Source organism: Anomaloglossus baeobatrachus, chromosome 2 (assembly GCF_048569485.1).
Source record: "Anomaloglossus baeobatrachus isolate aAnoBae1 chromosome 2, aAnoBae1.hap1, whole genome shotgun sequence".
NCBI classification, from domain to species: Eukaryota; Metazoa; Chordata; class Amphibia; order Anura; family Aromobatidae; genus Anomaloglossus; species Anomaloglossus baeobatrachus.
This window is the reverse complement of record NC_134354.1, coordinates 278,317,916-278,340,157: the sequence shown is the minus strand read 5'-3', so window position 1 is coordinate 278,340,157 and position 22,242 is coordinate 278,317,916. Positions and strand designations below refer to the sequence as shown.

The 22,242-nt window shown below is 49.7% G+C and overlaps 1 protein-coding gene across 2 annotated transcripts in view; it reads right to left on the bottom strand.

Annotated features, from left to right (window-relative positions):
* LOC142289848 (uncharacterized) overlaps positions 1-21,836 on the bottom strand; it is a 114,376-nt gene extending 92,540 nt beyond the window's left edge. For both annotated transcript variants that reach the window (XM_075333790.1, XM_075333791.1), the window contains exon 1: positions 21,738-21,836. In XM_075333790.1, coding sequence (XP_075189905.1) covers positions 21,738-21,818 — 81 coding nt within the window. In that variant the 5' untranslated portion in view covers positions 21,819-21,836. The remainder of the gene's footprint in view (positions 1-21,737) is intronic.
* Between the last annotated feature and the right edge of the window lie 406 nt (positions 21,837-22,242).

Sequence of the window (22,242 nt, the reverse complement as noted above, 5' to 3'; positions counted from 1 at the left end):
AACTGCAAGTCGCTGGATCCTCACTATAACGCACGCAAACGCATGTGAACGCATGTTGACGCGAGTCCATTGCAAATGCATTGAAATGAAAATGCATTTGCACTGGATCCGTTTTTGCGTTAAAAAAAATGTTAAGAAAAACGTAGTGTGAAAGCAGCCTAATAGTAGCGTGCTAACCTTCCAGGTGACTTCTGTTAGGAAGCTGCTAGATATTTTTTGTTTACAATTTAGCCTATAAGTTGCCAGCGGTGGAGACGCTGTAAAAACTATGGCAAGACCACCATAAAAAACTTTTAAGAAAAAGACAGGTGGCTTTGCCTACTGCAGGAAAACCTCAGGGAAGGACACAAGACCTCTCCATTTTACACTGACACTTGGCCTGTTAGAACCAGGGCTTTGGAGTCGGAGTCGGTATAAAATGGTCCGACTCCTAAAATATATAATAAATTGGGTCAGTGCCGGACTGGGACTAAAATTCAGTCCAGGCATTTGGGGGTGCACAGGCCCACTTTTCGCATGGTGAATGTGTGATATATTTCTGCACTTGTATATGTGAGTACTGTATGGCATTATATGAGCATTGTATGGCACTATGTGTCACTGTATAGCACTATGTGACACTGTATGGCACTATGTGAGTACTGTATGGCACTATGTGAGTACTGTATGGCACTATGTGAGTACTGTATGGCATTATGTGAGTACTGTATGGCATTATGTGAGCACTGTATGGCACTAAGTGAGCACTGTATGGCATTATGTGACACTGTATGGCATGTGAGTACGGTATGGCACTGTGAGTACTGTATGGCATTATGTGACACTGTATGGCAATATGTGAGTACTGTATGGCATTATGTGACACTGTATGGCACTATGTGACACTATATGGCACTATGTGACACTGTATGGCACTATGTGAGTACTGTATGGCATTACGTGAGTACTGTATGGCACTATGTGAGCACTGTATGGCACTATGTGAGCACTGTATGGCATTATGTGACACTGTATGGCACTATGTGACACTGTATGGCACTATGTGAGTACTGTATGGCACTATGTGAGCACTGTATGGCATTATTTGACACTGTATGGCATTATGTGAGTACTGTATGGCATTATGTGAGTACTGTATGGCACTGAGTACTGTATGGCATTATGTGAGTACTGTATGGCATTGTAAGTACTGTATTGCACTATGTGAGTACTGTATGACACTATGCGAGTACTATATGGCATTAAGTGAGCACCGTATGGCATTATGTGAGTACTTACCACTCTCCAACACACACACACACACACAATACAATGCACCCCCATTACCACTCCTCACACACACACACACCTACAATACAATGCACCCCCATTACCCTCACACACACACACACACACACACACAATACAATGCACCTCCATTACCCCTCCCCACACACAATACAATGCACCCCCATTACCCACACACACAATACAATGCACCCCCATTACCCTCACTCACACACACAATACAATGCACGCTCCATTACCCCTCCCCCCACATACAATACAATACACCCCCCATCACCCTCTACACACACACACACACACACAGACACTACAATGCAGCCCCCATTATCCCTCCGCCCCACACACAATACAATGCACCCTCCATTACCCCCTCCCCAGACATAATACAATGCACCCCCCATCACCCCTTACACACACAAATTACACTACCCCATCACTACACACTCCTGCCTCCCCCCTCCCTCGGAATACAGCACTCCCCCTCTGCCTGTCACAAAGCTGTGTTCCTTCACAAATGTTCCCCATTATGTGTCCTCAGTCCCTCCCCACTCATCCTCAATAATTAAACCTGCCATTTTCGGCTCCTCCATGGAGCGCTTACCGCTCCCTGATGTCTCCTGTGTGGCGCCCGCAGCACTGTGATGATGTCAGCAAGATGCTGATCTCATCACGTTGCTGCACGTCAGGGGCGGGGCCCAGTCCCGGTGCACTGTTCAAATGTATTTACGTCTGAAAGATGGGCCGGTCCCTGTGGTGGACCGCTGTATCTGCGGTCACCGGCACCGGCGAGCTCCTCAGCAGTGTGTGCATGCCGGGCACACAGCAGGGAAAGCGCAGCGCTGCCTCCTGGTCCTGCTGCAGCTAGTGTGCCCGGCATGCACAGACTGTTGAGGAGCGTGGCGGTGACTGCAGATACAGCGGCCCACTACAGGCTCCGGCCCACCACAGGGACTGGCAAATCTGGCATTGGCCAGAATTGCGTACAGTAATTCAATGCAGAATGTGCGGAATATTTTTTCATAGGAATTTGGGAAAGTTATGAAATGTCCTATAAATGGCTGTTCTATGCCTGATCTAAAGGCCGCTTTACACGCAACGACATCGCTAACGAGACGTCGTTGGGTTCACGGAATTTGTGACGCACATCCGGCCTCGTTAGCGACGTCGTTGCGTGTGAAACGCACGAACGACCGTTAATGATCAAAATTACTTACCTAATCGTTGACGCGTCGTTCCATTCTCGATTATCGTTGCTGCTGCAGGTATGATGTTGTTCGTCGTTCCTGCGGCAGCACACATCGCTATGTGTGACACCGCATGAACGAGGAACATCACCTTACCTGCGGCCGCCTGCAATGAGGAAGAAAGGAGGTGGGTGGGATGTTTGTCCCGCTCATCTCCGCCCCTCCGCTTCTATTGGGCGCCCGCTTAGTGACGCCGCACGAACCGCCCCCTTAGAAAGGAGGCGGTTCGCCGGCCACAGTGACGTCGCTAGGCAGGTAAGTAGTGTGACAGGTGTTAGCAATGTTGTGCGCCATGGGCAGCGATTTGCCCGTGACGCACAACTGACGGGGGCGGGTATGCTCGCTAGCGATATCGCTGCGTGTAAAGTGCCAATAAGGGTACTTTCACACACAGCGTTTTTTTTAAAAAACCGCATCACCTGAAAGATTTTTGAGCTAATAGATATTGTTTTCAATAGCAAAAGCAGATTAGAAAAACGATACACAAACCTACATGCTCATTCTTCGTGAGGATCCATTTATGAGCCCAAAAACGGATCCTCACAAAACAATGCTTCAAACATGATCAGTACAATTAAACTAATGAATGAGAGTAATGAACAACAGCTAGAAGAAAATGTAGGATTCAGAATGTTTGAGACGGAAGGCCACAGTGCTGTTCATGTAACTGAGGAACAAACAGATATTACAACAGAAGAACAGCAAAATTATACTTTAGAATTAGATGATCTTGTTGAAGCTGCTTCAAAACACTTTCATATTCATCACATGCGCTGTGTTGTTCACACACTGCAGCTGGCAATAAGAGATAGGGGTACTTTGCACGCTGCGACATCGCTAGCGATCTCGTTAGCGATGTGAAATGCTAGATCGCAAGTGCGATCTTTCGAGATCGCACATAGGTCATTTTACGCATGTGCGATCTCGAAAGATCGCACTTGCGATCTAGCATTTCACATCGCTAACGAGAACGCTAGCGATGTAGCAGCGTGCAAAGTACCCCATAGTCTGCAAGAGGGTAATGCTGGAAATCTGATTGGAAAAGTGAGGAAATTGGTTATTGCCGCCAGAACCCCTAAAATTGATTCCATTTTGAAGAGACGTGCTGGGAAAGGGGCAATTGTTGATCAAGCCACACGGTGGGGCAGCACTTATTTAATGATTGAGTGATTGCTTGAACTAAAACCGTTTCTTATAGATATGGCGAACCTTCAGGTAACACTAAATGAAGGTCAATGGACACAGGTGGCTGAATTGAAGGAATTGCTTAACCACCCATTTACTGTGACTAAAAATTACAAGCCGAGGATTTAACTCCTGGCATTTTTATAAGGCAGTGGAAGAACTTGCTATTTTGCCTGTCCCAAAGAGATTTAATCCCAGATGGCATTTCTGCTTTAATGAAATGGAGAGACACAGCTATTGGAAAATAATACTCTTCTGGCAGCTGTTTATGTAGACCCAAGTCATCGTTTACTGCTTAATGATCAACAGCTTACTAAAGGAAAAGAAGCTCTGACTGAGGTAGCAGTTAGCATGAGTGGCCTACAGGAGTCCCAGGCGCAAGAGGACTTGGGTCCTGACAGTGCTACTGCTGCCATATTTTCATCCTCATCAGATGAGGAGTTTAACTTTGACAACTATTTGGACAAGGAGCAGGCAAAGCGTTGCCACAAGGAAAAATATTTAATTCCGTCTCCTATAGCAAGCACATTGACCATATTTCAGCAACATTTTTCACTTGCTCTCAAATAATAGAAAAATTCAACCGTTCATCAAAACTGACTGCATGAGGCAATTCCTTTATACTCGGAAATTGTTAAGAGATGTTGCCCATGTGGTTACGGCTTTGCCTTTTGCCTCCAACCCAAGTTAGTGTAAAGAGGTTGTTCTCTAGCCTTAAAATTATCAGGTCAGATTTGAGGTCATCTATGAAGGAGGATCTGATGGAGGCTATTCTATTTCTTAGAACAAATTCATAGACTGCACAATATTATTTAGGATATTTTGTTAAAAACTGGTTTTTTTGCCACATAGTTTATTACATAGTGTTTGTATATATATATATATATATATATATATACATACATACATACATACATTCACGCACACAGTGTGTCCACCCATATCCTGTTCACCGCCATTAACTTGAGAATGGCGGCTGCTATAAGCATAAAAGTGGTGTCTAGGTATAGTAAAGTAGCCATGCGCTACGCAATGAAACCACCTATTTCGCCACCTGGTGAAGAAGGGAATTTTGTTACTTACCGTAAATTCCTTTTCTTCTAGCTCCTATTGGGAGACCCAGACGATTGGGTGTATAGCACTGCCTCCAGAGGCCACACAAAGCATTACACTAAAAAGTGTAAGGCCCCTCCCCTTCTGGCTATACACCCCCAGTGGGATCACTGGCTGCTCAGTTTTAGTGCTAAAGCAAGAAGGAGGAAAGCCAATAACTGGTTTAAACAAATTCACTCCGAAGTAACATCGGAGAACTGAAAACCGTTCAACATGAACAACATGTGTACCCGAACAAAACCAACAATCCCGAAGGACAACAGGGCGGGTGCTGGGTCTCCCAATAGGAGCTAGAAGAAAAGGAATTTACGGTAAGTAACAAAATTCCCTTCTTCTTCGGCGCTCCATTGGGAGACCCAGACGATTGGGACGTCCAAAAGCAGTCCCTGGGTGGGTAAAGAAATACCTCATGTTAGAGCTGCAAAGACAGCTTTCCCCTACGGGGAGGTAACTGCCGCCTGCAGGACTCTTCTACCTAGGCTGGCGTCCGCCGAAGCATAGGTATGCACCTGATAATGTTTGGTGAAAGTGTGCAGACTCGACCAGGTAGCTGCCTGGCACACCTGTTGAGCCGTAGCCTGATGTCGTAATGCCCAGGACGCACCCACGGCTCTGGTAGAGTGGGCCTTCAGCCCAGATGGAACCGGAAGCCCAGCAGAACGGTAGGCTTCAAGAATTGGTTCTTTGATCCATCGAGCCAGGGTGGCTTTTGAAGCCTGCGACCCTTTGCGCTTACCAGCGACAAGGACAAAGAGTGCATCCGAGCGGCGCAGGGGCGCCGTGCGGGAAATGTAGATTCTGAGTGCTCTCACCAGATCTAGCAAATGCAAATCCTTTTCATACCGATGAAGTGGATGAGGATAAAAGGAAGGTAAGGAAATATCCTGATTAAGATGAAAAGAGGATACCACCTTAGGGAGAAACTCCTGAATGGGACGCAGCACTACCTTGTCCTGGTGGAAAACCAGGAAGGGAGCCTTGGACGACAGCGCTGCTAGCTCAGACACTCTCCGAAGAGACGTGACCGCTACCAGAAAGGCCACTTTCTGTGAGAGTCGTGAAAGTGAAACATCCTTCAGAGGCTCGAAAGGCGTTTTCTGAAGAGCCACTAGTACCCTGTTTAGATCCCATGGATCTAACGGCCGTCTGTACGGAGGGACGATATGACAAACCCCCTGCAGGAACGTGCGCACCTGAGAAAGTCGTGCTAGACGCTTCTGAAAAAACACGGATAGAGCCGAGACTTGCCCTTTAAGGGAGCCGAGCGACAAGCCCTTTTCCAATCCAGATTGCAGGAAGGAAAGAAAAGTAGGTAACGCGAATGGCCAGGGGGATACTCCTTGTGCAGAGCACCAGGATAAGAAAATCCTCCACGTTCTGTGGTAGATCTTAGCAGAAGTGGGCTTCCTAGCCTGTCTCATGGTGGCAACGACTCCTTGGGATAATCCTGAAGACACTAGGATCCAGGACTCAAGGGCCACACAGTCAGGTTCAGGGCCGCAGAATTCCGATGGAAAAACGGCCCTTGGGACAGTAAGTCTGGTCGGTCTGGTAGTGCCCACGGTTGGCCGACCGTGAGATGCCACAGATCCGGGTACCACGACCTCCTCGGCCAGTCTGGGGCGACGAGTATGACGCGGCTGCAATCGGATCTGATCTTGCGTAGCACTCTGGGCAAGAGCGCCAGAGGTGGGAACACATAAGGGAGCCGGAACTGCGACCAATCTTGCACTAAGGCGTCTGCCGCCAGAGCTCTTTGATCGCGAGACCGTGCCATGAACGTCGGGACCTTGTTGTTGTGCCGTGACGCCATTAGGTCGACGTCCGGCACCCCCCAGCGGCGACAGATTTCCTGAAACACGTCCGGGTGAAGGGACCATTCCCCTGCGTCCATACCCTGGCGACTGAGGAAGTCTGCTTCCCAGTTTTCTACGCCCGGGATGTGAACCGCTGATATGGTGGATGCTCTGTCCTCCACCCACAATAGAATCCGCCGGACTTCCTGGAAGGCTTGCCGACTGCGTGTCCCTCCCTGGTGGTTGATGTATGCCACCGCTGTGGAGTTGTCCGACTGAATTCGGATCTGCTTTCCTTCCAGCCACTGCTGGAAGGCTAGTAGGGCTAGATACACTGCCCTGATTTCCAGAACATTGATCTGAAGGGTGGACTCCTGCTGAGTCCACGTCCCTTGAGCCCTGTGGTGGAGAAAAAACTGCTCCCCACCCTGACAGGCTCGCGTCCGTCGTGACCACTGCCCAGGATGGGGGCAGGAATGATCTTCCCTGTGATAATGAGTTGGGAAGGAGCCACCATTGCAGAGAGTCCTTGGCCGTCTGGGAAAGGGAGACTTTCCTGTCCAGGGAAGTAGACTTCCCGTCCCATTGGCGGAGAATGTCCCATTGAAGTGGGCGCAGATGAAACTGTGCAAACGGGACTGCCTCCATTGCTGCCACCATCTTCCCTAGGAAGTGCATGAGGCGCCTTAAGGAGTGCGACTGACCATGAAGGAGAGACTGTACCCCTGTCTGTAGTGACCGCTGCTTGTCCAGCGGAAGCTTCACTATCGCTGAGAGAGTATGAAACTCCATGCCAAGATACGTTAGTGATTGAGTCGGTGACAGATTTGACTTTGAAAAGTTGATGATCCACCCGAAAGTCTGGAGAGTCTCCAGCGCAACATTCAGGCTGTGTTGGCATGCCTCTTGAGAGGGTGCTCTGACCAGTAGATCGTCCAAGTAAGGGATCACCGAGTGTCCCTGGGAGTGCAAGACTGCTACCACTGCCGCCATGACCTTGGTGAAAACCCGTGGGGCTGTCGCCAGACCAAATGGCAGAGCTACGAACTGGAGATGTTCGTCTCCTATCACAAAACGTAGAAAACGTTGGTGCTCCGTAGCAATCGGCACGTGGAGATAAGCATCTTTGATGTCTATTGATGCGAGGAAATCTCCTTGAGACATTGAGGCAATGACGGAGCGGAGGGATTCCATCCGGAACCGCCTGGCGTTCACATGCTTGTTGAGCAGCTTTAGGTCCAGAACAGGACGGAACGAGCCGTCCTTTTTTGGAACCACGAAGAGATTGGAGTAAAAACCTTGCCCTTGTTCCTGAGGAGGAACAGGGATCACCACTCCTTCTGCTCTTAGAGAGCCCACCGCCTGCAGAAGGGCATCTGCTCGGTCGGGATGTGGGGAAGTTCTGAAGAACCGAGGCGGAGGACGAGAATTAAACTCTATCCTGTACCCGTGAGACAAAATGTCTGTTACCCACCGGTCTTTGACCTGTGGCAGCCAAATGTCGCCAAAGCGGGAGAGCCTGCCACCGACCGAGGATGCGGAGGGAGGAGGCCGAAAGTCATGAGGCAGCCGCCTTGGAAGCGGTTCCTCCGGTTGCTTTCTTGGGGCGTGAGTGAGTCCGCCAGGAATCTGAGCCCCTTTGCTCCTTCTGAGTCCCTTTGGACGAGGAGAATTGGGCCTTGCCTGAGCCTCGAAAGGACCGAAACCTCGACTGCCACCTCTTTTGTTGAGGTTTGCTTGATCTGGGCTGGGGTAAGGAGGAGTCTTTACCCTTGGACTGTTTAATGATTTCAGCCAATTGCTCACCAAACAGTCTGTCTACAGATAGTGGCAAGCTGGTTAAACATTTTTTGGAAGCAGAATCCGCTTTCCATTCTTTTAACCACAAGGCTCTGCGCAAAACCACCGAGTTGGCCGACGCCATTGAGGTACGGCTCGTAGAGTCCAGGACAGTATTGATAGCATAGGTCGCAAACGCAGACATTTGCGAAATTAAGGACTCCACTTGCGGCACTGCTGGACGTATGATAGAGTCCACCTGTGCCAGACCAGCTGAAATAGCTTGGAGTGCCCACACAACCGCGAATGCTGGAGCAAACGACGCGCCGATAGCTTCATAGACAGATTTCAACCAAAGGTCCATCTGTCTGTCATTGGCATCCTTAAGTGAAGCCCCATCCTCCACTGCAACTATGGATCTAGCCGCAAGCCTGGAGATTGGGGGATCCACCTTTGGACACTGGGTCCAGCGTTTGACCACGTCAGGGGGAAAGGGATAACGTGTATCCTTAAGACGTTTGGAGAAACGCTTGTCTGGATAAGCATGGTGTTTCTGGACTGATTCTCTGAAGTCAGCGTGGTCCAGAAAAGTACTCAGTTTACGCTTGGGATACCTGAAATGGAACTTCTCCTGCTGTGCAGCTGCCTCTTCTGCTGAAGGGGCTGGGGGAGAAATATCCAACAGTCTATTGATGGCCGCTATAAGGTCATTTACCATGGCGTCACCATCAGGAGTATCCAGATTGAGAGCGGTCTCAGGATTAGACTCCTGATCACCCTCCTCTGTCTCATCCCGCAGAGACTCTTCTCGCTGAGACCCTGATCCACGTGATGACGTGGAGGGTCTCTCCCAGCGAGCTCGCTTAGGCTGCCTGGGACTGTCATCTGAGTCAGAGCCTTCAGCCTGAGATGCCTGGGACCCCCCTGAAGCACGGATTAACTCCAACTGAGGGGGACCTGGGAACATTGACGCAGCAGTGTCCATGGACTGAGTAACTGGCCTGGCCTGCAAGGTCTCTAGGATTTTTGTCATAGTGACAGACATCCTGTCAGCAAAAACTGCAAACTCTGTCCCCGTCACCGGGACAGGGTTCACCGGTGACTCTGCCTGGGCCACTACCACCATAGACTCCGGCTGACGAAGTGGCACAGGGACCGAACATTGCACACAATGGGGGTCTTTGGAACCTGCCGGTAAATCAGCCCCACAAGCGGCACAAGCAGCATATACAGCCTGTGTCTTGGCACCCTTGCGTTTTGCGGATGACATGTTGTCGTCTCCTCAGAGCAATATAGGGTATACAGCCAAGAAGCGACCTTACAGTGCAATATATCGATATATATGGTATAGAGAAAAAAATACACCAATATAACACTGTGGCACTAGTGGGGCCAGCACTAATGTGCTGCTTACCGCCCGCTTAACGCGGGTGTGTGGTCGCCAGAAATCCCTTGTCTGGGTCTCCCAGAGCCTGTGTCCGTTCTCCAGCCAGATTGCATGTAGGAATGGCTGCCGGCGTCCTGTGGAGAGGGGCGGGCCCTGGGCGTGCTGCAGACAAAGAGCGGGAACTGGCGTCCCACTGTGCTCAGTGAGGGGGCTGGAGTATGTAAAAAAGACTCCAGCCCTCTGCGCTGACTATCGTACAGCGTCTCTCCCTTGCCCTGATTGACAGGGTGGGGGCGGGAACGAAGCGGAGCTAGGCCGCAAAAGCCGGGGACTAGATTTATAAGCGCCGCCGTCGTAAAAGCACGGTCGGCGCTAAGTCCCCGGCGCACTACAAGTCTCAGCCGCGCCGCCGCTCCAGGGGCGGCCGGCGCGGCAGTCCCCAACACATAAAGTCCCTCAGAGAAACTGCAGAGACTGTAACCCCAGCGCGCAGCGCTACTGTCCCCGGCGCACTAGCACACCCAGCAAGTCTGGAGTGTGCGCGGCCTGTACATACGGGGACACAGAGTACCTGAATGTTGCAGGGCCTTGTCCCTGAACGGTACCCAGCTCCGTATCCAGCAGGTTCTACGGGTCTGTGGATGGAGCCCGGCCTCAGGGCTTGGGGGCCGGTAAGATCCCACTTCCTCAGAGCCCCTCAGGGGGATGTGGAAGGAAAGCAGCATGTGGGCTCCAGCCTCCGTACCCACAATGGGTACCTCAACCTTAACAAACACCACCAATATACTGGGGTGAGAAGGGAGCATGCTGGGGGCCCTAGTATGGGCCCTCTTTTCTTCCATCCGACATAGTCAGCAGCTACTGCTGACTAAACAGTGGAGCTATGCGTGGATGTCTGACCTCCTTCGCACAAAGCTTGAAAACTGAGCAGCCAGTGATCCCACTGGGGGTGTATAGCCAGAAGGGGAGGGGCCTTACACTTTTTAGTGTAATGCTTTGTGTGGCCTCCGGAGGCAGTGCTATACACCCAATCGTCTGGGTCTCCCAATGGAGCGCCGAAGAAAAACTCCGGAGTTAGCATTTTTATCTCGAAAATGGAACGAGATAGAGGAAAAAAGTGAATTACAAAGTTGTATGGCATCATCAATTCAATACTAATCGACACCTTGCATACAGAAATGCTATGATTAGAACATGTAAAACTCAAAAGGCTGCGGACGTGAAGCGATACCTCATGGAGACCTTCCTACATGTCATTGGGTATGGTGGCTGCGTGGAGTGGCCTCCACGCTCACCTGAACTAACCACATTGGACTTTTTCTGTGAGGTCACATGAAACAGCAGGTGTATGCGACCCCTCCACCAACATTGCAGGACCTAAGACAACGTATCATAGATGCTTGTACAAACGTGTCACCTACCATATTGCACAACGTGCAGCAAGATACAGTATGCTGTCCAGATGTGCATTGTAGCTGACGGCGGCCACTTTGAGCATCAAAGTTAAATGAGCGCCATATGCGTGACCAGCATTCAATGTTTTAGGGGCGGGTCATAGGTTTCATATCATAGCATTTCTGTATGCAAGGTGTCGATTCGTAATGAATTGATGATGCCCTATAATTTCTAAATTCACTATTTTTCTCTCTCGTACCGTTTTCATGATTAATATGTTGGAGCATCTGAGGAGGCCCTGTTCCCAAGTGTCTTGAAACGCAACCGAGGGTTCCCAAGCCGGAAAGATGGAAACTCTTAACCCTCGGGTATCAGGAATCAGCAATCGAGGAATCAGGTAGCGTGTTTTTATCAGGGAGTACGCCCTCCCATGCATCTGATGAGTTCTCCATACTTACATAAGATTTGACTACGGCTCACAAAACAGGCGTGAGATTATGGTGGAATACATGCAGCCTTGAGGAGTACCTAAGGGCTGGTATTCTACCACAGGGGTTAAGAGTTTCCATCTTTCCGGCTTGGGAACAGGGCCTCCTCAGATGCTCCAACATAGTAATCAAACATGATCGGACGCTCCTTGCCACCACCAAGACCAATATTAAAGATCTGGAAGCCAAGCTTAGTAAATTGGATGATCAATCAATGGTTTCAGCTTTTCAGAGCAAACTTAATGAGTCTGTTGATCGCTATGAGCATGATATTATTGACAAAAAGCGTAAATAATTCCAGAGGGACCGTTCTGATTTTGACTTCAAAACCATCTTTAGATGGAAACGAAGGGAATTTTGTTACTTACCGTAAATTCCTTTTCTTCTAGCTCCTATTGGGAGACCCAGACGATTGGGTGTATAGCACTGCCCTCCGGAGGCCACACAAAGCATTACACTAAAAAGTGTAAGGCCCCTCCCCTTCTGGCTATACACCCCCAGTGGGATCACTGGCTCACCAGTTTTAGTGCAAAAGCAAGAAGGAGGAAAGCCAATAACTGGTTTAAACAAATTCACTCCGAAGTAACATCGGAGAACTGAAAACCATTCAACATGAACAACATGTGTACCCGAAAAACCACCAAAAATCCCGAAGGACAACAGGGCGGGTGCTGGGTCTCCCAATAGGAGCTAGAAGAAAAGGAATTTACGGTAAGTAACAAAATTCCCTTCTTCTTCGGCGCTCCATTGGGAGACCCAGACGATTGGGACGTCCAAAAGCTGTCCCTGGGTGGGTAAAGAAATACCTCATGTTAGAGCTGCAAAGACAGCCCTCCCCTACGGGAAGGCAACTGCCGCCTGCAGGACTCTTCTACCTAGGCTGGCGTCCGCCGAAGCATAGGTATGCACCTGATAATGTTTGGTGAAAGTGTGCAGACTCGACCAGGTAGCTGCCTGGCACACCTGTTGAGCCGTAGCCTGGTGTCGTAATGCCCAGGACGCACCCACGGCTCTGGAGAATGGGCCTTCAGCCCTGATGGAACCGGAAGCCCAGCAGAACGGTAGGCTTCAAGAATCGGTTCTTTGATCCATCGAGCCAGGGTGGCTTTGGAAGCCTGCGACCCTTTGCGCTTACCAGCGACAAGGACAAAGAGTGCATCCGAGCGGCGCAGGGGCGCCGTGCGGGAAATGTAGATTCTGAGTGCTCTCACCAGATCCAACAAATGTAGATCCTTTTCATACCGATGCACTGCATGCGGATAAAAGGAAGGCAAGGAGATATCCTGATTAAGGTGAAAAGAGGACACCACCTTAGGGAGAAACTCCTGAATGGGACGCAGCACTACCTTGTCCTGGTGGAACACCAGGAAAGAAGCTTTGCATGACAGCGCTGCTAGTTCAGACACTCTCCGAAGAGACGTGACCGCTACCAGAAAGGCCACTTTCTGTGAGAGTCGAGAAAGTGACACATCCCTCAGGGGCTCGAAAGGCGGCTGCTGGAGAGCAACAAGGACCTTGTTTAGATCCCACGGATCTAACGGTCTCCTGTACGGAGGTACGATATGACACACCCCCTGCAGGAACGTGCGCACCTGAGAAAGTCGCGCTAGACGCTTCTGAAAAAACACAGATAGTGCCGAGACTTGCCCTTTAAGGGAGCCGAGCGACAAGCCCTTTTCCAACCCAGATTGCAGGAAGGAAAGAACGACAGGTAACGCGAATGGCCAGGGGGATACTCCTTGTGCAGAGCACCAGGATAAGAAAATCTTCCACGTTCTGTGGTAGATCTTAGCAGAAGTGGACTTCCTAGCCTGCCTCATGGTGGCCACGACCCCTTGGGGTAATCCTGAAGACGCTAGGATCCAGGACTCAATGGCCACACAGTCAGGTTCAGGGCCGCAGAATTCCGATGGAAAAACGGCCCTTGGGACAGTAAGTCTGGACGGTCTGGTAGTGCCCACGGTTGGCCGACCGTGAGATGCCACAGATCCGGGTACCACGACCTCCTCGGCCAGTCTGGGGCGACGAGTATGACGCGGCCGCAATCGGATCTGATCTTGCGTAACACTCTGGGCAAGAGTGCCAGAGGTGGAAACACATAAGGGAGCCGGAACTGCGACCAATCTTGCACTAAGGCGTCTGCCGCCAGAGCTCTTTGATCGCGAGACCGCGCTATGAAGGTCGGGACCTTGTTGTTGTGCCGAGACGCCATTAGGTCGACGTCCGGCACCCCCCAGCGGCGGCAGATTTCCTGAAACACGTCCGGGTGAAGGGACCATTCCCCTGCGTCCATGCCCTGGCGACTGAGGAAGTCTGCTTCCCAGTTTTCTACGCCCGGGATGTGAACTGCTGATATGGTGGATGCTCTTTCCTCTACCCACATCAGAATCCGCCGGATTGCCTGGTAGGCTTGCCGACTGCGTGTCCCTCCTTGGTGGTAGATGTATGCCACCGCTGTGGAGTTGTCCGACTGAATTCGGATCTGCTTTCCTTCCAGCCACTGCTGGAAGGCTAGTAGGGCTAGATACACTGCCCTGATTTCCAGCACATTGATTTGAAGGATGGACTCCTCTGAGGAGAGTCCTTGACCGTCTGAGAAGGGGGACGTTTCTTCTAGGGACGTCGACTTCCCATCCCATTGGCCAAGAATGCCACATTGGAGTGGACGCAGATGAAACTGCGCGAAATTGACTGCCTCTGCATGAGGCGTGTTAAGGAGTGTGACTGGCCGTGAAGGAGAGACTGCACCCCCGTCTGTAGTGAACGCTGTTTGTCCAGCGGAAGCTTCACTATCGCTGAGGGAGCGTGACACTCCGTGCCCAGATATGTCAGCGATTGGGTCGGTGTCAGATTTAACCTTGAGAAGTTGATGATCCACCCGAAACTCTGGAGAGTCTCCAGCGCTACGCTCAGGCTGTGTTGGCATGCCTCTTGAGAGGATGCCTTGACAAATCGACCGTCCAAGGAAAGATCACCGAGTGACCCTGAGAGTGCGGGACTGCTCCCACTGCTGCCCTGAACATGTTCAAACTCCGTAGGGCTGTCGCCAGACCGAAGGGCAGGGTTACGAACTGAAGAGGCTCGTCTTGAATAACGAAACGTAGCAAACGTTGGTGCTCTGGAGCAATCGGCACGTGGAGATAAGCATCCTGATGTCTATTGATGCTAGGAAATCTCCTTGAGACATTGAGGCAATGACGGAGCGGAGGGATGCCCTCCGGAACCGCCTGGCCTTCACGTGCTTGTTGAGCAGTTTTAGGTCCCCCACAATCAGATTGGAGGAAAAACTGTGTCTTGTTCCTGAAGAGGAACAGGAATTACCACTCATTCTGCCTGCAGAAGAGCATCGGCTCGGTGGGTAGGTGGGGAAGTTCTGAAGAATCGAGCCGGAGGCCGAGAACAGAACTCTATCCTGTACACGTGAGACACGATGTCTCTCACCCACCGGTCTGTGACCTGTGGCAGCTAAATGTCGCCAAAGCGGGAGAGTCTGCCACCAACCGCGGATGCGGAGAGAGAGAGCTTAAAGTCATGAGGAGACCGCCTTGGAAGCGGTTCCTCTGGCTGCCTTCCTTGGGAGTTATTGAGCCCGCCTGGAATTTGAGCCCCTCTGAGCCTTTTGAGCCCTTTTGGACTAGGACAATTTGGACCTGCCCGAGCCTGGGAAGGACCGAAACCTCGACTGTCTCTCTCGGACAGCATTAATAGGGTACTTCGCAATGCAGACATTGCGAGGATAAGGACGCTACCTGCGGCACAGATGTACCTGTGCTCAAGACCAGCTGCGCAAGACCAGCTGACATAGCTTAGAGTGCCCATACGGCTGCGAATGCCGGAGCAACCGACACGCCGATAGCTTCATAGACAGATTTCAACCAGAGGTCCATCTGTCTGTCAATGGCATCTTTAAGTGAAGTCCCATCTCCACTGCAACTATGGATCTAGCCGCAAGCCTGGAGATTGGGGGATCCACCTTTGGACCCTGGGTCCAGCGCCTGACCACGTCAGGGGGAAAGGGATAACATGTATCCTTAATACATTTGGAGAAACGCTTATCTGGTAAGCGTGGTGATCCTGAACTGCTTCTCTGAAGTCAGCGTGGCCAGAAAAGTACTCAATGTACGCTTGAGATACTGAAATGGGATTTCTCCTGCTGGGAAGCTGACTCCTCCACTGAAGTAGCTGGGGGAGAGATATCCAACATGCCATTGCTGGACGCTATAAGATCATTCCCCATGGCGTCACCATCCGGTGTATCCGGATTGAGAGCGGTGTCAGGATCAAAGTCCTGATCAGCTACGTCTGCCTCATCATACAGAGAGTCCTCTGCTGTGACCCTGACTAGTGATGAGGCCGAGTGCCGCTCCCAGCGAGCTCGCTTAGGCTGTCTGGGACTGTCGTCCGTGTCAGAGCCTTCACCCTGGCAAGATTGCCCATGGCCTGTCTGGACTGCAATTCACAAGCCGAAACTGCAACACCGTCCCTGTCCATGGACAGGATTCACAGGTGGTTCCTTTGGCCACCTCTAGTAGAGACCCCGGCTGACCAAGTGCTACAGAGGAGCATTGCACACAACGGGGGCCAGTGGAACTTGTCGGTGGAACAGTATCACATGCAGTAAAAGCAGCATAGAAAGCCTGTGTTGCTTTTTTGCTGCTGTAGTCTAGCCAGCTAGGAGCATATAGCCGAGAATAGCGACCGTACAGTGCAATGTATAGCATACAAGCATAAAGTACAAATGAGCCCTTCAGCACATGCAATATGAGCAGCTTAGAAAGCCTGTGCCTTGGCACCCTTGCGTTTTTGCTGCTGTAGACTAGCCATCCAGGAGAATATCTCCAAGAGTAGCGACCGTACAGTGCAATGTATAGCATACAAGCATAAGTACAAATGAACACTGCAGCACATGCAATACAAGCAGCCTAGAAAAACTGTGCCTTAGCACCTTTGCTTTTTTGCTGCTGTAGTCTAGCCATTCTAGGAGAATATAGCTAAGAATAGCGACCGTACAGTGCAATGTATAGCATACAAGCATAAGTACAAATGAACACTTCAGCACATGCAATACAAGCAGCATAGAAAGCCTGTGCTTTAGCACCTTTGCTTTTTTGCTGCTGTAGTCTAGCCATTCTAGGAGAATAAAGCCAAGAATAGCGACCGTACAGTGCAATGTATAGCATACAAGCATAAGTACAAATGAACACTTCAGCACATGCAATACAAGCAGCATAGAAAGCCTGTGCCTTAGCACCCCTGCTTTTTGCTGCTGTTGTCTCGCCATCTAAGAGGGCATATAGCCAAAAATAGCGACCTACAGTGCAGTGTAAGCTAAAATACAAATGGACACAGCGGTATTTAGTGGGGTCAGCACTTCAGGTGCTGCTTACCGCCCGCCTATAGGCGGGTGTGTGGTCGCCAGAGTCCTGTGACTGGTTGCCCAGAGCTTGTCTCCGTTCTCCAGCTCGGACTGCAGGAATGGCTGCCGGCGTCCTTCTCCAGCTCGTGTGACGAGGGGCGGGCCGTGGGCGTGCCCAAGGCAAGAGCGGGAAACCGGCGTCCCACTGTGTCCAGTGAAGGGGGCTGGAGAATGCAAAGCAGACTCCAGCCCTCGGCGCTGACTTTCTGTACAGCGTCCCGCCTCTCCCCTGACTGGCAGGGCTGGGGGCGGGAACGAAACGGAAACTAGGCCGCAAAGCCGGGGACTCGAGTAATAAGCGCGGCCGTCCTATGTGCACGGCCAGCGCGGAGTCCCCGGCGCACCACAAGTCCCAGCCGCGCCACAGTGTAAAAACACCCAGCAGCGGCCCGGCGCGGCAGTTCCCAAAACATAAATTCACACAGCAAAGCTGCCGTGAATAATAGCACGAGCGCTCCGCGCTGTTGTCCCCGGCGCACTAGCACTCCCAGCAATGCTGGTGTGTGTGTGCGCGATGTGTACGGGGACACAGAGTACCTTAATGTAGCAGGGTCCTGTCCCTGACGATACTCAGCTCCGTATCCAGCAGGGTCTCTGGGTCTGTGGATAGAGCCCGGTCTCAGTGCCTGGAGACCTGTAAGATCCCACTTCCTCAGAGCCCCTCAGGGGGATGGGGAAGGAAAACAGCATGTGGGCTCCAGCCTCCGTACCCGCAATGGGTACCTCAACCTTAACAAACACCGCCGACATAAAGTGGGGTGAGAAGGGAGCATGCTGGGGGCCCTAGTATGGGCCCTCTTTTCTTCCATCCGATATAGTCAGCAGCTACTGCTGACTAAACAGTGGAGCTATGCGTGGATGTCTGACCTCCTTCGCACAAAGCAGAAAACTGGTGAGCCAGTGATCCCACTGGGGGTGTATAGCCAGAAGGGGAGGGGCCTTACACTTTTTAGTGTAATGCTTTGTGTGGCCTCCGGAGGGCAGTGCTATACACCCAATCGTCTGGGTCTCCCAATGGAGCGCCGAAGAAATAAGGGGAACAATCGTCAGACTAAACCCGCTAGGACCTATCTGGCAAATTCCCAGGGACACGCCATCTCCAGGGATGCCAGTTCCAGTGATTTTTTTTGTCTACAACCGGCAGCGATCCAGACACAGGACCAGACGAGGGGGACGCAATAGGGGCTTCCGCAGGAAGAACCACCAGAAATCGGAAATATACACATTACAAACAAGGCGCGAGGCCGAAGCAACGTCCTGGAGTCTTTATATTCCAACATTAGGCACGATGAGGGAATGCATGCGGTCACGTACTTTTTGGATGCACAGGGACACTCTGACCGAATGCACGATTCCTTTCTGATTGACATTCTGGACTCCATGCTCAATCATAATTATTTCCTGTTTGACAGAGAGTTCTATAGACAAACTTCAGGCGTGGCGATGGGTATGCGATGTGCGCCTGCCTTCGCCAACCTGTTCTTAGGATGGTGGGAGGCTACTGTTGTGTTCCCCTCTGAACGGTTGCAAAGTCTGGTTCGCCACTGGTGTCGATATATATCGACGACATTTTCTTTATCTGGCTTGGGACGGAAGATGAATGTGGGGACTTTATTTCATCCCTCAATAATAACGTAATTAACATCTTTTTGACCCACAACAGTTCACGCATCAGTGTGTCCTATTTGGATTTACAAGTCTAGGTGAAGGAAGATGGTTTGTCTACTACCCTGTTCCAGAAAAAGACAGCAACTAATAACCTCCTGGAATATAACAGTTTTCATCCACAGCATATTAAGAACGGGGTCCCCACAGGTCAGTTTCTTCGTATCAGACGTAACTGTTCCGAAGATAGTGACTTTCGTCAAGAGGCCAAATTGCTTACCAACAGGTTTCTTGCCCATGGATACCCTAAAAGGGTTTTGTCTAAAGCTTATCAACGTGCTTCTTTGGAGACACAGGCTTCTCTTGCTGTTGGTACTACTGGGTGGACTGACGGTAAGGCCAGATTCATCATCACTTTTAATGATCAGTGGAACAGAATTAAGAACATACTACACAATCGGTGGCCGGTTCTGACCACGGATATACAAACATCAGATGTGGTATGCTCATATCCCCAGATTACAGCACGCAGGGCACCCAATTTAAGAGACCTCATTACTAGAAGTCACTTTGTTAGGCCGCTGACCAGACTTCATCGGGGCATTGTCCTCAGAGGGTCTTTTCCCTGTGGGGAATGTAATGTGTGCAGTTTCATGCACCCTACACCCAATGTCTTTAGAAACCCACAAGACTCCAAGGATTACGCCATTATCAGCTACATAAATTGTAAGACCAGGGATATGATTTACTGTTTCTTATGTCCTTGTGATAAGGTCTACGTGGGACAAACAATGCAAGAATGTCGCAAAAGGATTCAGAAACACTTTTCTAACATCAATTTGGCTGCGTCTGACCTGAAAAAAGGCAAGTTTGTTACTTCGGTGGCTACCCATTTCTTAGTTCACCACCAGGGAAGCACACGTGACATTCGGGTGTTTGGCCTACAGAAGTTTGTCGGGAATGGCAGGGGAGGCTCATGCCATAAGTGGCTACAGCAACATGAATCCAAATGGATTTTGCTTTTACGCACGGTTGCCCCTGCAGTTTAAACAAAGAACTTTTGCTCACAGGATTCCTTGGATAACCTGGCTCTTTGACTTTTGGTACTGATCTCTTATTACTATAATATTAATAAAGACCACTTTTTTGCCATCCCTAGGTCTCTGCACCTTTCCTGGCATCAAGTTACCCTCGGTGTTCTAAAGAAAATGATTTCTTAATTTAGAAGATATCTTGTCTCATCAACAAATATGAATTATGCCGTGTCGTATTATCAACATTGGATCTGTTGTCGTCGGATCCTTTTGCCTTGGAAACTACATGCTATGGACTGTGCCTGTTCATCTGTGCCCTGCTTCCTGCTTGGATTTCAGCTAGCCCTGCTCACCCATTTGGATGCCCCTATGATTTCATGTCCTCTTTAGGACTTCCCTTCAACTGTATGCCCTATTCCGGTTCTTTTATGTTTTGATAAATACATTTTCTAACATAATGTTCATCCTTAACCGGTTTTGTGTTTACCCTTTGTGTTTTTTTTCTCTCCATGTTGTGTGGTGTTGGTTCCGCATTCTGAACCTTTCAGAGTTCAATCCCCTTTATTGTTTTGTGTACCCTTGTGATGTGCGGCCACACATGGTTTCTCTAGGGTTTGCATTTTCCTCCCGGTTATACATATGGGTTCTACTTGACTTCTGAGTGAACCTTGGTGTACCTTTTCCATTGTCCTTTTGACCACCTAGGCACAGTTTCTCACAGTTCTCAGATGCATAAGTTTCCTCAACATATACAGGGGTAGTAATCATGTGTACCCCCTTATGTTCCATTGCTTTTTCCAATGTCTTCCGCCCCGGGGCTTTCTTGTTTTTTGTGCATTTCCTTCATGTGCAGATCAATGCTACTCTGCACGTGTGGGAATATGCTCACTATCCTCCAATTTACAACCATCTTAATTATTGTCCATCTTAGGATGGTTGTAATATGTTGCTAGTGTTCAATTTTTTATCTACCAACACTTATGCAATATATTGCCTTATTTGTTTCTTATGGCATCTAATGAGCTACACACTCCTACATCTTTCAGCACCAAGCTGACCTCTGCCATACACACTGACACTTTCCCTTGTGTATATGCGGTAGTTGTGCCTGCATCCTGCCCTGTGCCATTACGGTCGCTGTGATCCCATGCTTTTGTCCTATCCTGCTCTCCGTCCACCTGCTACTGCGCACGTGCCCGCACTTCCTGTTCCATGGCTCGGGCTGTGCCAGCGTCCACAAACAGGTGATTATAATATTATCTTTTGTTATAAACATATATATAAGCCTCTTGAACCTTACATCCCCACACTTTCCCTGACGAAGCTGCAGCAACAGCGATACGCATGGGGCTTGGCTGCACACCCGCTTACCCACCTTGGTCTCATGACACAGGAGCTCCCTCCCCTGGCCGCTCTGCTCTTGCATCGGTGTTCTTACCAGGCTTTCTCTCCATCTCGCTCTGCAGCCGTCCAGGCGTCCCTGTGTCCCTATCAATTCTTATGCAGAGTTCCTGGTTGGCCACTTTTTCCTCCAGGTTTGCGGGTAATTCCCAGAGCCTTCTGTTATTTCAATCTTCTATTCTCTAGTTTTGCTCTAATCTTATGATTGCACTACCATTTATGTAGGTACTAATGACCAGCATAGCTTTTGTCTCGTTATTCGAATTGTGATTGTATTGTCATTTGGCTACAGGGTTGAATAATATAATTGCCGGTCATAGATGTGTCATACTGGGGTTCGATACTTCTGTGATCTATTATTAACACTTGATTGTTTTGCACCGTGATAATATTACCATATGAGGTTATTTGAGACCATGGGTTACAGGGTGTGTAGTCTTGTATTTTAATTGATTTTACTGTTGTTCAATAATGGTTTTTGTATTATCACATTATACTGTCTTGTGCTTGTGTAACATCTTTTTCTCCCCTTTTTCATAGTTTCTAAAACAAAGAATTTAATTTTTGAGGCCTGCATTTGTGGTATGAGGGAAAAAAAAATACTAACCTTCTCATATATGGCCATCATTCGTATGTGAAAGTTGTGCTGGCTTCTTTCCAGACGTGTTTTGAAAGGAACTCCATCCATTTTCTTACTGTCAGGAGTCTATTGAAATGAACAGATACAAGATGGCTATTGTCAAATAGTGCTTGTAATAATGAGCACTTTACTTATTAAGATTGGGAGCTATTCATGAGATATTAACACTTCTTTTGCCTAGGAGGCTGACCACCGCGGTTGTTTAGCTTGCAATTACTGCGCTGAAGCTGGCCAGGAAAACGTAGTAACAGCCTGATCCAGTGATCCTGGACAACTTCTAGCAGCAGTGGCCGGTCGCCATGGCAAGGAGGCGTAAACATAAAGTAAACTATTATAGGGAAACAGTAAGGTTGTGTGCGCACGTTGCATTTTTTCCTGCATTTTGGCTGCGTTTAAAACTGCACTGTCATTGACAAAATGCATGTGTTTTGCTTCCCCAGCAAAGTCTATGAGAAGTCAGCAAATTCCATGC